An 18,432-nucleotide genomic window follows, 5' to 3' on the forward strand; every position below is an offset into this window, starting at 1 on the left:
ATGTCATAAGTCAAAAAAGAGAACAAGTCTGGCATAAGTCAGACAAGGGAACAAGTCTGTCTTAATTCAGACAGGAGAACAAGTCTGCTATAAATCAGGCAAGAGAAGAAATCTGTCATAAGTCAGACGAGAGAACAAGTCTGTCATAAGTCAGACAAGGGACCAAGTCTACCCTAAGTCAGACAGAAAAACAAGTCTGTCATAAATCAGACAAGGGAACAAACCTGTCATAAGTCAGCCAAGAAAACCCCGTTTACCACAATTCAGACAAATAGACCAGGTCGTTCATAATTCAAGGACTACAAGTGAACGATTAATCGCGAAATCGATGGAAGCCTGTCATAAGTCTGTCGATTTAAATGGTGCGCATCGAAGCGCGCATGAATCATTCTGCATTCTCTGTAACAACAATTCGAAGTAGGCCGTATGCACAATATCTCGCGCACGTTAAAACTTTTTCCGGCGTCTGTTTACGAGCTCGTGCGGAGCACTTCGAACGGCGATGCGTGTACACGACCAGGAAAAAAAAATTTATCGCGCTCTCCGCGAATACATATTTTCCGGGACACGCGCGCGGAATATTCGACGATGCAATAACATCCGGTGACGCATCGATTTTTTTTCCGTGAAATTGTCGAACAATAACGACGGGTGCATAAGCGGGAAACGAGTGCCGTCCGGTTTGATATTTATATTTTTAGATTCGGCGCGGCTCTCGACACGTACGAACGGCCGCTGTGTATCATCGACTGATTATGTCCCGCGTCGGCGATGAGAGAATTATGTTCCGCGACAACGACACTGACCGCCGCTTTTATTGCGTTATAAACTGGGCCTGTTAACGTCCGCCGGTTGTAAACTCCGCGTTTTTCTTCGTGATCTCGTTAGTTTTAACGGCAACAAATTTTTCACCAGATTTATTGTGTAGCCCGTGAACGGTTCCGCCGTCAGGGATTCTTCGCTGGAAATTCCCTGCGAGCGACCTGCGTTCAAAATAAAGCCCCGCGAGCGAACATTACGCTTCGCGCGGCCAGACGACGTCGGAAAAAACGTTAACGATATATCTTGCCGCGCCGCGTCCGTTGCCGCAATTTCTCAAAAAATAATCTCCGCACGATCGTTTAATCCGCCGGAAAAGATTGCGCGGCGCGATGCGAGATTCTGGCGCGACTTCAAGACGCGAATCGAGGCGCGCTAAAACCGTGGCCGTGATTCGACTCGGACCGTACGCGCGGCTATGATTAGAATCGGATCCATGCCGCCGACCTTGCCAAGATTAAAATCGATAGCAGGCCTAACCGGTTTCGATCGCCGTGGCCCGACAATTATCCAACGTTTTCAATTTGATCGAAACCCGCCTGGTAGTCGCTTGAGCATTTCGAACACGTCCGACGGCTGAGGCGGCATCGCGCCGGGAATGTAAAGCAATAGACGTTTCTGACCAGATATCGACTAGCGCCACTTCCACTTTCGCCGCGTACGTGCCGGCGAAAAAAGCTGGATTTCCACGTGCCCGGGAAAGTATTGTCCGTGCCAGTACGAGCATCGCATTCGCGCCCGGTCAATAATTCCGCCGGCGTTCCAGCCGGGGGTTAATAAACGCTAAAGTGGTTTCGTGCTTCTTCGACGAAGTACGAACTAAAAAGCGCTAGTAATGATACGTTGCGACGGTCGCTCTGATGGCAGCGTTATTATCAGACACGCAGTTGCAATTTTATTGCGATGGGGATCCGAACAAAGTGCCCGCTATGGCCGCCTGCAGACGATGCAGGTGCATGTGGGTCGCGAAGCGGAATGGCCGAACGTCAGGCTGAAGTACGGACGCTTTTAGTCGCGCCAGTGGATCGAGTCAGTCATAAGTCGGACGGGGAGACGGTACAATCAGGTGGCGGACGAGGGCCAGAGAAATGCTGGTGCATTATGAGTAGTCAGGCAAGGGAAAGAGGTACATTACTAGTCAGACAAGTGAGAGAGGTACGTTGCAGGTCGGACAAGTGAGAGAGGTAGATCATAAGTCGGACAAGTAGAAAAGGTTTACCATATATGACACGAGCGAGACAAGTGAAAGTGGTACATTCTAGCTCAGACAAGTGAAAGAGGTACAGTGTAAGTCAGACGAGTAATTGTGCATACCCGTTTTCAGTCGGACAAGCAGAACACTTTATGAATGAGACGAAAAGTATTACATGGCAACCACAAGTTAGATAGTAGTCAGACAGCAGTATATGTCAAATATAAGTCGAGTAAGTGAACCAGGCTCGTCACAAGTCAGACAAATAGTAGTGTGTCCACTAGCAGCCATACAAGTAGAACCTGTTCATTACAAGTCAGACAAGTAGTAATAGATATCCATCATAAGTCAGGCTAGTAGTAATACATATCCATCATAACTCAGACAAGTAGTAGTACATATCCATCGCAAGTCAGACATATAGTGGTACATATCCATTGAAAGTCAGACAAGTAGTAATGCAAATCCATTGCAAATCAGACAAGTAGTAATGCATATCTATCGCAAGTCAGACAAGTAGTGGTACATTTCCATTGAAAGTCAGACAAGTAGTAATACATATCCATCATAAGTCAGTCAAGTAGTAATGCATATCCATCGCAAGTCAGACAAGTAGTAATACATATCCATCATAACTCAGACAAGTAGTAGTGCATATCTATGGCAAGTTAGACGTTGTAATTATCAATGATAATTGTACTTTATTTTATACTAACATTAAAGGAGATAACGTTACAGTCCAGCACGTGAGTTTTAAATAAGGATCGTCTCCAAACCAGATGGTATCAAACAATTTGCTAGGAGAAGCTCGAATTAATCGGCCCCGGCCGGATAGAGTCTCCGCGGGATACGTGGCTGGTTATTATCATCGCGAAGGGATGAGATAGCAATGCTGAGCCCGCGCGTCTCAATTTCATGCGCAATTTGGAAAATTAAGTCCGCCCCGTGCGACGGTGTAATCGAAATTGCTGTTTCGCTGCCGTCCTTGAGCGGAAATTCAATGCTACGTTTGATTTTATTCGACGTACGCCGACGCACCGATGCCCAATGATATTTGACGTAACGGTGGATCGCGTTTCGCGGATAAGACTCGGATCAGAAATCGAGAACGTGACCCCCCCCCCCCCCCCACCCAACCCCCCGGCTTTCGTCCAATTATGTTCCCTGGGATTTTGCACGTGTACGAGAATCGAGCAGGATTTTAAGTCCGCAGTTGCCCGACGAAACTCGGTTAATTATAACAACGCGCGGATCCAGCTTGCTGCTGTACTTTGAATAACGAATAACGCGGTAACGAAATAAATTCAGGTTTCCCGGGAATATCTTACGAGGCGGTTGAAATTACTGATTAATTTAGTCCGGCTTCTCGCTGGAATACGGTGAATCAGTTTAACCACAATTAAAACAGGACCCTCCACGCGTCGATCTCGGTGAACGTGGCCCCGTGCTCGATGCGTGGCATCGATAGCGTCGCGTTAATTGCACCCGTCCGGCCAATAGCGCATTAAACGCAGCTACGGGAATTGACTGGCGTTTAAAACTGAAATCAATTGGTTCCACGGCGAATCGGTGACCACGATCGGCGAATTCCGGCACGCTCGGATTCGCCGGCGCGCTTGTTTCATTGACAGCTTAATTCAACGATTGCCCGAATGCTAAAAGATTCTATTTCATAACCGTCGTTAAAATTTCAATACGTCTACGAAATAGTTGATCGAACATTTGGGTCACGGTGCGGGGTATCGCGTTCGTCCGTTTTTATTCGTTATTAACGCGACCACGCGATATCAAAGAAGCCTGTCATGAAATTGCTGAAATGTAAAATTATTATTCACGGTGTTGTTGTTTGTTGTCCTCTCATTTTAATTAATTCCGCGAATTATTCGACTGTCACGATGCGGAGAAGCACGCTTGATTCCGTTTCGCGTGATCTCGAGCCTGCCAACAATTTTAATTACGCCACGAGATCAAGCTCGACGATAAGCCTGCCCGCTGCATTACTCAGGAATATGCGGACGCATCAAATTTCCTTTTGCTCCTTGCGTGAATTCTTAATGCGAATATCGCCTCGGTCGAGACCGCGGCTCCTTTGCATTTTTTTTCTCCCCGAGCGTGCAGCTGCTTGAAAATCGTTCGCGATTCTCTTTACAAAATCCTCGATAATCCGTCGTGTGTATCGCTCTCGAGGATCGTGCATATTCATTGGACGGCGACGCCACGTTCGCCTTGCGTGCGCGCAGCCTGTGTGTGTTCCGTTCTTGATTCCGATTTTATGAGTCCACACACTCGTTTCCCTAAAGGGAAAACATAATTCACTTCGCCGACCAACGATTCTATATAGTTCTCCGGCTCGTGAAACGCGTATTCCGTTTGTCTGGTCAAAGGCTAGCCTATTTTACTGTCTCGACGATGGAACAAATATTTTACTGTCTCATTTGTGGTCCATTTGGTCCACTGTCTCATCAGTGGGTGATCTATACTACTGTCCAATTAGTGGGCGACCAATACTACTGTCTGAATAATGGGTGATATGTACTGCTGTCTGGTCAGTGGTCCACCTGTTCTACTATTATGACTGCAGGAACTTAATTTACTGTTTCATTTGTGCTCCATCTATTTTACTGTCTGCTTTATGGCGAATTCATTCCACTGTCTAGTCAATGGCCCGTCTATTCTACTTGACTGATCACTGAACAACCTGTTCCCCTGATACATGAGTGCTCCATTTGAGCTACTGTTTACTTTATGGTTCGTTCCACTGTTGGATCAATGGTCACTATATTCGTTTGCCTGGTGTTCAATTTACTAATCCAATGATCAATTTACTATATACTAATCAATTTACATTCTACTCTTCAATGATCCATCTATTCTCCTGCCTAGCTCACGATCAGTTTATTCGAATTTCTGATACGTGGTTAGCGTAATCTACTCGTCTGATTGCTGGCCAACCTATTCTACTTGCCGTGCTAGTGATTGATAGTACACATTCATACGATATCGCCATACTTTTCGCGTCGACGATGATCAGACTATTCCACTTGCCCGATTAACAATCAACCTATTCTACTCGTTCAACTAGAGAGCCCAGTCTGTTCCACTTGTCCGGCTAACGGCCGGCTAACTCCACTCGCCGTCTCGACAGGAAGTCTTTTGTAACTTTGCTGACCTTTGGGACGCGTTTACAGGCCTCGTTAAAAAATACGGTTGTAACGAACCAGTTGACAGGGTTTTTTGTTCACAGGGGAGTCAGGAAACTTCTCGGGCCTCGTGGGTAAAAATAAAAAAAAAAATGGAGCGCGCGCCGTAGCGCGCAGGTTAAATTTAAATTTCCGCCGACATTCAGCTCCCCGTTCGCTCGTTAATTCAGCTCATTTCACGGGGAATTATAAAATTTTACCGGTCTCCCGGCGAGTTTCCCGCGACACCGTATTTTCGGCGATAATTCCGCGCGACCGTAATTCGATTAGAATTCTGTTTCGGCCACCGGCTAGAATACTAAATTCGATAATTTAGGGGCCGCCGATAATCGAATTAATATACCGGAAAATATACGCGCTTATCGTTTCACGCGATACGACGCGAGCCGGTTCATCCGGAAGAGGCGAACGCGGGACCGGCCACGATATTCCCGATGTAATATTTACCCGTGACGTCGCCGCTTTTTCTCCGGAACGATCCAGTTTCCCGGATCGTTCCGCTGCGCGATATTTTTGGTTTCATGGCGCTTCGTCTACCCGGCGTCCCGAAAACGCGGGGCAGAATCGAGTTCGCCTTTAACGGGTCAAGTAGCCGCGACCTTACAATTTCACATTTAAATGCTCGACTTCGCCGAGCTTTTGAGCGCGGAGAAAAACGACGTCGCGCTGGCTGGCTGCAAACAATCCCCGCCCTAAACCTGCTTTCGGTATCGCCGCAAAGCACGCTTCGGCTTCTAAGTATTTAACCAGCTGACTGCCGTTCTCCCGCATTCGGTTTGAACAGCGACCAAACGAAACTTCCGCGAACGACGCGACACTGTGCAACCATACGCTACGAGCCGCGATTTTTGAGGTGCGGCTCGTGCTATTGCCGGCATTCGAACGCCTTTCAAAACGCGATAACGTCGTTTCACGGCTGCACTAAACGATTCGAACGTTTTGTAAATGTCAAAGGGACCGGTTTACCGTGCGACTGAAATGCTTCTTTCTGATTTCGCTCTTTACTCGGAACAATGAGAAATAAAAAGCTCTCGTTTTCCAAGTGTTTTTGAAACGCTCGCTCCCGAATCCGGAGCGAGAATTTGAAAAATGAGTATTACAGATTCTCGGAAACTAGATTAAAGAAGCAACGACGCTCTATGTAATTGGACTTCGGATATTTTACGGTGGATGTTCGCGGAATCGCGATAAAATAAACAAATAAAAATGAACAAAATTGTGCCACGTTGTCGCCGAAATGTTCGGTTAACTATCTGCTCACTTTTTCAATTTCGAAGTCGCATACGCAGCGGAACTTGCGTCACTTTCGGGCGCCCCTTGGGTGCGACTCGATTCCTCGAATGATTGTTGCGCAGTATTGCGAGTCGAGGGCTCGCTGGCTGCCTTAGCAGTGCCGGCGTCATTGTAATCCGCGATAACTGGCCGAGATCACGAGTCTCTCGAGCGCTCCGTTAAACGCGACAATATTGCTTCCATGTAAATCCGCTTACGTTGTTTGTCCTTTGGTTTCTTTCTAGCCGCGGATCGGAAGATTGGCTCTTTTTTTCTTGTCGGCCCGAGCGACGTAAACAGCTCGAGCCACTTCCTTTCCGACGTTCCGCGAGCGCTCGACGCGGGCACGGGATGCCATAAAACACGCAGAATTTGATCAAGTGGCGGCTTTAAATTTGATTTCACCGCCGTAAAGACTTCGCCCCGCTTTTCTCGAGCGTTCGCCGCGGCTGGAATTCGTCGGGGTGTTCGAAAAATGTTCCGGCAAGCACCGCCGGGAATCCGAACTGCATAACGCGGCCGAACGATGTTTTCGTTCCATTATAGTCTTCCGCGTAATGAAAAGTGTACGTCCTTTTGGCGTGGCTCGTAATGAAACCACGAACTGCAACTGTTCGACCGGCGAGGCGAGATGAATAGCAATGAAGAATAGTGGTCGCGACCTTTTAAAGAAACGAACCGCGTTCCGCGGAATTGATATCACCTTTCCCGATATTCCGGGAAATATGTCCGATCAGCGTGTGCGAACTTGTGGCCTTTCCGGCTTTTCCCGGTTAATTAATTATTGTAATTACAATGCCGCTTTCCTGGAACCACGCGAACCACCGGATCCGCAATCGTTATTTCAAAATAATTATACTTCGCAATTTGCAGCGGTAATTATTGCGGGGATCTTATTTCACAGCCATCGACAACTGCGTGTTCACGTAATGTTAACGTCAGAAGTACACTCGGCTTCGAATTAAATGGAACAACAATCGCGTGCGATGCAAATTCACTGCAAAAACAATCTAAAATTTATTCGGTCTTATTTTGTCCGACAGGTAGGTCAATCAGGATCGGGCAAGTAGTGCAAGATAGTTGTGGTCCGACAAGTGATGCAAGTCGATCACGATCAGACAAGTAGTGAGAGTTACCCATAGTCCGGCAAGTAGTACAAATCAATTAGGATCGGACAAGTAGTGCAAGGTACTTATGGTCCGACAAGTGATGCAAGTCGATCACATATCAGACAAGTAGTGAGAGTTACCCATAGTCCGGCAAGTAGTACAAATCAATTAGGATCGGACAAGTAGTGCAAGTTAGTCATGATCTGGCAAGTAGTGCAAGTCAGATATTTGCCAGACGAGTAGAACAAGGCAGTAATTATCAGACAAGTAGTATGCACCCGTCATTATCGAACAGGTAGTAACTATGCATCGCGATCGAGCAAGTAGTACGAGCCACTCAGTGGTCGGACATCCAACGGAATAAAATCGTAGTAAATAAATCTTAATTAGCACTACGCGGCCGAGTCACTACGTCGGCGAAATGTCGGTCGCAATACACTGACATTTGACTCACTATCAATGCAAATGTGCGCCGTATTCAATCATAAATGAAGCTCCAATTAAGCCGCAGCGAATACAGCTGCAACGGGAGCGTATTGTCCGGTCGACGTCGATGATTATACGGCTGACCTACATTAGCGATTTTAACGCAAAAACTTGTTCGCGTTACGATGTTGCAACGATGTAACGGGGCCAACGAATATTGCCGAAAAAGCTTAAAAAATTTAATTCCACGTTCCCGCCATAGGGGAGTTCGCGTCGACTCCGCAACGCCAATCGATATCACCTGTTGTTCGAGCCGAAATATCGTGTTCGATAGCGATCGATACCGGCGTTCATTACGGAAACTATCGGGGGAACCGTTTATGATGAATAATATCCACGAGGGACGAGACAGCAATAAGCCTCCATTCAATAGTAAATGCTTTTATGTAATAACATTTTGCACGCCGTCCGACGGCGAAGATTAAACAATTTGATTAACGAATATTCACTGAAAATACATTGCTCATTGGACGTGGCCACGGAGAATGACTCGCGAGCGGAACTAGATTAAGAGAAAAGTTGATTTCCAAAGCGCCGTAGATCAACGTTCATCTTTTTATCGAATAATGGGCCGCGTTTCAAACCGTGGTTTCTTATTTTCCCAGTCTTTGTCTTCTAATTCGCTCGAGGATTGAATTCCGTCGCCGGCAAACATTCTCTTGACGTTTCGTCGGAATGGCAAAAATAATTTCTCCTGGAAAAGCAACGGAGAATAATCAAAATTTCTCGCGGATGTAATGTATTTTCGTTTCACGATCTACGATGATGAAGTAGCGAAGAGCTCCCGAAGGAATCGCTGACGAACCGTCGATACTTAGCCCACTGGAAGAAATGCGATTCGATATCGTTATCGATTGCGGGCCATCTTGTCCGATGAAACAACAACCAGAGTAATTGAGTCCCATATTCCGATTGGAAATCGTCTTGCCGATGATGCTTAACCCAAGCCAAATACAATCATTTATAGAAATGATTACGTTCGGTAAACGTGGTTCGGAGTGTTCTAACAACATCGTTTTTCTCTTTCGTCGTCCAAAGAATTCTGCCAATCTATTGCACCGCGACGGAATGCAGCAGATGATTAAAAGTTTGTCACACTCTTATGGGGATTCACTATGCCGGAACTTTTAATGCAATCGCCGAACGGAACTTCGTAACTTAATATGACACTTTCGCGCTCGGATATTGTTGCACTAACTGCAAACATGCGGCCTGCACTCTGCCGTGCCGGCCCAGTTTCTTATCCATCTTCATTAAATTCTCAAGCCGTGAAGACACGATTTTTTATATTTATTCCTGGTGGTTCCATTACTGGAGCCATAAGTGGAATAGGTCAGTCGCTTTACGGTTAAGTAGTGCAAGTACGCTGAGTCAGAAAATTATAAGGAGTATAGTTCTGCCGCTGGTCAGACAAGTGGCATAAGATCGTCGCTGTCAGACAAGTAGTATAGGCTAGCTGTTGATCGGACAAGTGGTACAGGCTCTGCATTGTCAGACAAGTAGTATTTATCCTCTATTGTCAGACAAGTAATATATATTCTCTATAATTAGACAAATAGTATATAATATTTACTTTCAAAAAAGTAGTAAAGCCTTGTCACTGGTCAGCCAAGTAGCACAGCCAGGAATTAGTACAGTCAAAAAAGTAGAATAGCTCCATTAATGTCGGACTAGTAGTACAGGTCAAACACCGATCAGACAAGGGAGATCGATATGTACCGATTTTATCGTGCAACATGTCCCCGAATATTGTTAATCGAGCAACAGGTCTGGTTTCCAATGAGCGTGTGCACGCCGTCGTGGCAATTTTTAATTAGCTATTAAATAGTGGCAATCGATGCCGGACGTTCATTTAACGTATAAACTTCAGGAACTCGCGGCTCGGTAGGCCGAGCTAATTAAAACGGACAACATATCAGCCGCGCGACACGTCGCGCGAATATTTATGATCGAGCGATCCCGGCGAACGGGGCGGGCGCGATCGATGACTGGAAATTCAGGCTCGCGTGCCCGCGTCTGTCATACTTCGTAATTTCCCGGCGATCCGGTCGCGCTCGTTATTCCGATTTTACGAGCAACGCGGCCACGCCCCCCATGGATTATGGGGATCAGTTTAGCGTGAAAAGGAGCCGGCGCCATCAAATTTCCCGCGCGCGATTATTCACGCGGCCATATTCCTGCAGCGGCCGCCCGTGTGGCGGCGCAACGCCGCCTTCGAGCACGTTAATACTTTGTTTAAACATTCGCCCGAAACCCGGATTGCTCTAATCCTGATTGCCCTCAACAGCGATTGGGTTCGTTCAAAATCAAATATTACGTTTCGAGGCGGCTATTTGAAACCTAACCGCGAAACCGTATCAGCGGAAATACGTTTCGTATAATTAATTGGAAAATTATTAGCGTTCGGCGAGGCTGCTGAATGGGTGCCGTGAACACCACGTGTAGGACGTGGATTGATCCAGAAAGAAAAATCTGTGCCCGCGGAGAAAATTCAATCCAACGAATTTCGCACAATACCGAGCTTAATCGCGTCGTACGACCTCGTTATTCGTTTCCATTGCTCCTGTGGGAAGCAGGTGAATTGTGGGATTTCATCCTGCACCGTTCGAAGGCAACGTTTCTAATCCATCGATTCCTCAAGCGTCAATGTTCCGACAATCTAAAGCTTCGCAATTAGAATTGTCAATGAAAAGTTGTCTCTGTCGAATATACGATCAGCTGCGACCCGTTTAAGTAGAACAAAACTGATTCTGGGCTGGCAAGTAGAATGGGGCGACCACTGGTTAGACGAGTAGGGCATGTAAGCGATTGATCTAACTAGTGGTATGAGCATGTCACTTGTCAGACGAGTAGTATGAACGTGCCACTTGTCAGACGAGTAGTATAAGCGTGCCACTTGTCAGACCAGTAGTATGAGCATGCCACTTGCCAGACGAGTAGTATGAGCGTACCACTTGTCAGGCGAGTAGTATAAGCGGCCCACTTGTCAGACCAGTAGCATGAGCGTGCCACTTGTCAGATGAGTAGTATAAGCGTGCTACCTGTCAGACGAGTAGTATGAGAATGTCGCTTCTCAGACATCTAGCATGAATAAATCGCTATCAGGACAAGTAGAATAAATCAGTCACAGGTCAGACAAGAGATATAGTCCGGTCACTGGTCGGACAAGTAGCGTATCTCGTTTACAGGTGAATCATAATTCAGTTTCTGACCGAACACGTTATCTACATAAACAATAAAGTACAGTCAATGAGAAAAATTAAAAATACTCTGGCAAACCTCCATTTTGCTCACCAAATAGTCACCGAAGATCTAATGGATCATATTTTATCGAATGGGTCATATTTTATCTTCATATTTATTCTTGCGGTGGTCGAAAGAAAAAACAACACCGTTAAGAGTGACAGTAATTAATCTCCTGTCAGCGAAAGCCGATTCATCGGGTCTGGGAAATTAATTAACGCGGCGGACACTGGGGACGCGTCAGGAAAAACGAATTCTAGCGAAGGATTTTCGCTAGACTGTCCGCCGCGGATATTGACGAAAATTGTGTCAGTTTATGAAACGTTATGAGGTATTTTATTGGATGAGGCTTCAATGTTTCCGCGAACAAACTTCAAACGAACAATTTAGCCAAGGTCTGGCCGAGAGCACGAGACCCGGTTTTTTCTTAGTAACCATGAAGAATGGACGCCCGTTTCAGACAGCATTTATTCGAGCTCGCCGTAAGCAGTCCGACGTCTCATCTTCATTAATAAACACGGTGCAATTATTACGGCTCGCGCCGTGAAAGTTAATTTTTCCGCCGTCTTCTCGAATAACGACGACCCGGGCGCTTTGTGCGTGCTCCCTTTTCGAGGAGCTGCTGTTTTGTGACTCGCGCAGTCTCGAAATAAACTGCAATTTATTTATAGCTGCAGCGAAATGAAATACCGGCTTATATAACAGATATAATCTGTCAAAAGTTTCAGGTAATAAACGTACAAAAAGTATAAAGAATATGTAAATATGCAATGAATATATAAATATATAATGATTATATAAATATCTAATGAACGTATAAATATGCAATGAACATATAAATAAAGATTCATTCGTATAAAGAATATGTAAATTTGCAATGAACATATAAATATATAATGATTATATAAATATCTAACGAATATATAAATATATAATGATTATATAAATATCTAATGAACATATAAATATGCAATGAACATATAAATATATATTTCATATAAATAATTATACAGATTAGATATAAACGAATAAATAAATTGATCTTCCAAATTTATGCATGAAACCTCGAACAGCATAAAACTGTCCTGTTGACATTAAGAATTATTTAAGCACACTTGTAAGATCGCAACGTAACAAAAAAATATATCATTTTACTCGGGAGAGTCTGCAGAATAATTTCCTGTAAAAAACAGTCAGACAGAATCTACAGTCGAGGCAGAAAAAATTCTGAAAGTTGTGCAATTTTAAGGAGTCCCTTACCTTCTGCAGTGCATCGGCGCAACAGGCCAGCTGCGCCTGGTCCTAAGTATGATAGCGGTCGGTTTCGTGTGGCCCACGACAGGCGCCGAGGTACGTCCCTGGTTCCTTTTTCCCCAGAGATGACCACCGCCGCCCCCAGGACCGCCTCCGATCCCGGGAATGCCGGGATGCGGCCCGCTCTCGCTGCACGCCCGCCTCGAGAACATTTCGCGTTTTCTGTCGTCGCACTTCATCATATTTTTGTTCTCGTTCGCGATCGGTGCCACACGCCCCTCGAACACCAAGATACGTCACTGGCCGCAGGAACGATTCCGCGGATCAGAATCCTCTCCCACACATACGCGCGCGCGCGCGCGCCCACGTCCGCGGGAATTGAGTTTCTCGCCGCGCCGAATTCCTCCTCAACGGCCGAGAACGGTCGGTATTTTCGTCCCTGCTCCGTCAGAAAATCCTTGGAACGGTGCGTCGATCATGCTGACAAAGGATCAGTAGCCCCTCCAACCACGGCGAAAATCCCCTAACTTCGATCAAGTGCTTTTGCTCGGATATCTCAGCGGTTAGCTCCGAATCGAATTCCGGCTTGCCCGATTTTCTATGCCCGCCAATTTCGTCGCGTTACACATTTAAATATTTTCCCTTGTATTGACATCGAATTCCCATGCGAGCTCTGTTCCCGCTAGGATTAATTTCGTGACAGAAAAATATATTCCACCATCGGCGGCTCTCTGACTTTCAGGTCTTTCAGATTCGTGGACGAACGTGCTGGCCGATCGTAGCCACGAGTTGCTCGCATCGTTTCATCCGTGTGCGGCGTTTCGTTCCCGTTCCGTGCGAGCCGATGAATTAAAACAGATACACGCGCGGCGAGATAGATACACCACGGTAGATCCTCGATAATAATTCTGCGGTGAACGCCGGCCCTTTATTTCTTCGTTCTGCAACAAAGCTGCGATAAATTCCGCCGCTAAGCCGGAGCGTGTCTACGCGCTCGAACAGGCTGGGTAAAAAAGGATCCAGCGAGCCCGGCCGTCGTATAAAAGCGAAGAGTTTTGGTCCACCGGACGAGGTACTGGAGTATACGTTCGTGAAAAATTTGTAAACGGGAGAAGTGGTAATATAGAGTCCGAGAAAAATAGCGGCTTCAAATGTGTATATAGATATATCTCTTGGTCTAGTTAGTAGTAAATCTGTGTATAAGTGTAGGAATACCAGCGTATCGAGGTGCTAGAAAACTTTCGGAATTATTTCCCGGGTTGCAGAATGTTCCCGTGATTTCTTGAGGATATTTCTTATTCCGGGCCTGCGATCGCGTCGGCCGCCGTGATCGTGGATCGTCGCGTCACTCTTCTCCTCGACGTCGGCGTGTCACATCTGAAATCGCAGAATAGATCGACCCATGAACCATCGGGATCAGCGCGCATTGTCCTGTCCGCAGTAAAACTGGGGAGACCCTACGAAATCTGCATTTGCCGCGCGAGTTTATGCGTCGCGGAACGCCGCTTCGATGTGTCTTGAACGTCGCGGTTTACGACAACGATTGTTGTCGCTGCTCGTATACGTTGAGAAAGGGTGGGGATGATAAAGAATACGGCGAGGCGGGGACCGTGGAGAATGCAGGTGGATACGCTGTATAAAATTTAAAAGCCTGAAGCACTGCGCGCGCGGTGAGGAATGAGAGGACAATTTTAGGCGAAGTGTTATGGGCGCGTCGTATCGTGAGAAACGGAGCTTGTGCGACTTTATCCGTCAGAGAATTGTCGTATTGGACCGTATACAGCATGGAGTTACCTGTATTCAAGATTTAAGTGCGCAGTCCTTGAATTTTATACGGCGAACATTAAGTACGCGCTGCGAAACTCGGTTTCGCGCGGAAAGGAATGATAACGTTGATGTAAGTAGTATGGACCAGTCACGGGTCGGACGAGTAGTACGAGGAGAAAATTGTGAGACAAGTAATAGAAGGTGTAACTGGTCAGGCAAGTAGTATGACGAGAAATTGGGCGGACAAGTGGTAGAAGAAAAAATGGACAGACAAGTAGTAGAAGACAAAATGGACAGACAAGTAGTAGAAGAAAAAGTGGACAGACAAGTAGTAGAAGAAAAAGTGGACAGACAAGTAGTAGAAGAAAAATGGACAGACAAGTAGTAGAAGAAAAAGTGGACAGACAAGTAGTAGAAGAAAAAATGGACGGACAAGTAGTACGAGAAAAATGGACAGACAAGTAATATTAGAAAAAAAAGAGCAGACAATTAGCATAAGAGAAAATGGACAGACAAGTAGTATAAGAAAAAATGGACAGTAGTATACGAAGAAATGACGGTCAAGTAGTAAGACCTTATCATAATCAGACAAGTAATAGTATTATACCATAATTAAACCAGTAATATGTTCACCGATTACAAGTCAGGCAAGTAGTGAAACTCTGCCATTGTCAGACCAGTAGCATGTATCGGTCACGATCAGACAAGTGACCTGTGTAACTCATGGCTAGACAAGTAGTAACGGGCCGCAGCTGGTCAGACAAAGCTACCAGGAAGTCGGGAACAGTTTCACGAAGCCGTGTGTCGCGGAGGAAGTAGTAACAGACATTCGGTGGTCAGGCAAGTGGAATAAGTGTCCCGGCAGTTGAAGACGGGACTCGGGGTACATCTGGCTGGGTTTCCCTTAAAGTTTAAGGTTACCCCAAGCGACCGAAGACCCAGTTAGTGCTGATTCAATTTGCCAGGCACGTCGCGGCCGCACTCGGTCGAAGTGCCTGTCAAATGGCACGCTTCCTCAAACAAAGGTACACAGGCAGTCGTGCAAACAGGCGACCGAGGCAATTGGATTCGGTATCTCTGGACTCGGTCTGCGCCAAGCAATTTCGGCCGACAACAAGTGGTCGGATTACGAGAAGGGTGCCGCGATTGAACGGAAATTCACGATCGAATCTGCATCGACGCCGATTATTTGTCAGCCGGAGAACGTTAATCGGGGCGAGTGCATTATTATAATGCGCCAGGGTAGGTATGCCGCGGGAACTTTCCGAGTTTCGAGCCGGGTTTCTCTGGCAAGGGTCGAGATTACTTAGTGCCTCGAGACGCGCTCTGTTAAAAGGGTAATTTCTCGAGCTCCCAGACCCTTGAGGACGCGTGGGAGAGGCGCAGGGGTACGCGCTGCAACGACCTCCGTGAGATGCGCTTCAGGAAAAACGCCAGACAACCTCCAGCAGTTTTTCTTTCGCCTGGTTGCGCCCTGTGAATTTTTAATGGCTCAGCTCGACGGCAAGCTGGTCCATGGAACGTGCCCCGGTATATTTATGCGCCGATTGATCATGCACCGCGAAGAATGCCAGCCGCTATTGGCCAGTAAATTCTTTCCAGGGTGCCAAATTTGATTTATATTCGCGGCTCTGCCCGCAAATGAATGAGAGCAATTTGCGCCGAGGTTTTAAGTGGAATAGGTCAATATTGGGCGAACGCGTCAGCAGCTCTCGTGAATATTTGAACTGAAGCACGGTTCCGAGCGATCCCGTGCTCGGCCCTATACGGGAATTTTGGGACGAAATTGTTAACCCTTAAACTACCACATTTTCGAGGTGGCACCACTAAATGCATTTTTGAAGAGCATACGAAGATGAATCGATAATAAACAGCACAAAGTTTGATTTTATTTTCTAGCGAATTTTTCTGTTAATTAGAAAGTTTCTTAACAATTCTTTTAAGAAGTTTCTTATTAATTCTCTTATTGAATGAAAAGTTCCTTGTCAATCTTTTATTTCAATTTGATCAATCACTGGGTAACTTGTGTTCGAACAATTTTTCTCCCAGTTTAACGCGTGAATAAATCGGATTATATAGGAGCTCGAAACAAAAATAACTTGTCTGTGAAGTAAAATTTTTGCAAAAAATGTTCACTCCAAAAATTGTTCGAACAAAAGGTGCTCATTAATTGTATCGCAACACATTGCGGTAAAAAAATGATTGTAGAACATTTTAATAAGAACTTATGTAATGAAAAAAACAAGGTAATTCATACGCGTCGAATCTGCCACACAAACGACGTGTTCGAAACTTCTGCGAACTTGAACAATGGATAACTTTAGTCCCTACGTGGATACAGGCCGAATACCAAAGTCGGTGGCAATTTTCGAGCGCGCTAATTTCGGATATTCTTGCGCCGCGAATTATTCATTTCAGTTAAACCGGGAACGCTCGGCTGGAAACCAACCCGGGTAGCCCAATTACAATCGCAGACATTATAAACCCGTGGACTGAAGTAGAACAGTCTCCCGCCGAGTCACCAGCGATGGAAATACAGTTTTGCAATTCCGAGATGGAAAGAGATCGCTCTCCGGCGTTCCATTTGCCGATGCCGCGAACAAGCAGGAATTTGTTCAAAATTGAATGCGTCATTCTCCGTTCGAGAAGCAGCTCAGTCGTCGCAGTTTATTTTCGTTGCTGAACGATTGGCATCTGCGACGAATTGTCGGCGAACATTGATTGAGCCTTAGATCGCTGAGAAAATAGAACGATAGATTTTTGAACCGATTTTTGAACTCCTGTCGCTCCTCATAAGAAAAACTTAAAATGTTCCGCCTATGCCTATTTTAGAGGGTAAAGTCTCTACTTTCAAACCCTTTATTTATTTTTTTCCCAGAATTTTTTTATCCAGAATATGGTCGTGAATATAAAAACAGTCGTTTCCTTCGATTTTTCAAATTCAAACGGCTATGGAGTAAGTAATAAATTTTTCTCGAGAAAAAAATTAACGAGGATTTGTAGATCGAAGTGTTCTCTTTAGAACGAGACTAAAAAATTTGTTGCACGATTTTTAGTTGCTGTTTTATCACGCTTTCAATGGGAAGTGTCACTGGAATATGCAAGACGTACCACATGCTGGTCGCACAGTTTCTTTTTAGAGTCCAATAAAACAGCGAAGAAAATCGCAGGTCATCTTTTGAGGCTGCATTTTAAAGGGGAGACTTCTCTCTACAATATCCATGTTAATATACATGCGAGAAAAAATTGTCGAACTGCGTAGAGTCATTTAAATTTGCAAAATGTCAAAAAGCTACAGCATCAATTTCTCGCTCCCTTGTAAAACAAGAAAGAATCTATGAAGGAGCACATACTGGGATCCGAAAGTAGAGACTTCAGCTTTCAAAATAACCCAAGTTAGGATATCGTACCATTCTTTCCCTCGGAGTTACGGCAGTCGCAAGATCAACAATGTCGCTACAGACTCACGTTTCTCCAATCGTTTGCACTTTACGGCACCGTGAGGACTAGTTTACTTTTGTCGAAGACGCGCGACGCCGATTGTGTATTGGAAAATAAACACAGGAAAAATTTTTCAGCAAAGACAAACGTTCCGCTAATTGCATTCATACCTGGCGAACCGAGAATGGGTAAATAGAACGGCGCGAGAGGATCCAGTCCGAATACTCGGGGCGTTGTTTCAAAACGAGGTTAGTCGTGCCGTGTACGAAGGATCGGTGGATAGTGAAGTGAACAAAAACCTTTGTTCGTTGGCTCGGATAGAGCGGTCCGTCCGTTGAATCGACAGTATCGAACTGGTTCGTCCGGCGATTTTAGTTCGGTTACGTGAAATTTTTCGCATCGCAATTCGCCATTCGGCCGAGAGATATAAAAGCCGACAAGTCGAAATCATTTACACCGAAACAACCGACTCGATAATTGCGGATCTTCGTTCCGGCAGGAACTGCGAACGCGACGTCAGAGTATGCCAGATGGCGAGAAAGGGGACTGTGTTTTTTCCCGGGAAAATTGCTCTCGTGGAAGAGACGGCCGCAGGACGTTGAGGAAACCGTGGCTGAAAAAAAGGGTCCCGGGGCAACGGAATAAACAT

The 18,432-nt window shown here is 45.7% G+C and overlaps 1 protein-coding gene across 2 annotated transcripts in view; it reads right to left on the bottom strand.

Moving 5' to 3' along the window:
* Positions 1-18,432, bottom strand: part of dnc (phosphodiesterase dunce) — a 540,449-nt gene that overhangs the window by 461,127 nt on the left and 60,890 nt on the right. The window contains exon 1 of one of the 2 annotated variants that reach the window (XM_076521359.1): positions 12,582-12,832. The exons of the other annotated variant lie outside the window; for it this stretch is intronic. Coding sequence (XP_076377474.1) covers positions 12,582-12,817 — 236 coding nt within the window. The 5' untranslated portion in view covers positions 12,818-12,832. Of the gene's footprint in view, positions 1-12,581; positions 12,833-18,432 lie in introns of those variants that run through there. 2 annotated transcript variants of the gene reach the window in all.

Source organism: Megalopta genalis, chromosome 5, assembly GCF_051020955.1.
Source record: "Megalopta genalis isolate 19385.01 chromosome 5, iyMegGena1_principal, whole genome shotgun sequence".
Lineage (NCBI taxonomy): Eukaryota > Metazoa > Arthropoda > Insecta > Hymenoptera > Halictidae > Megalopta > Megalopta genalis.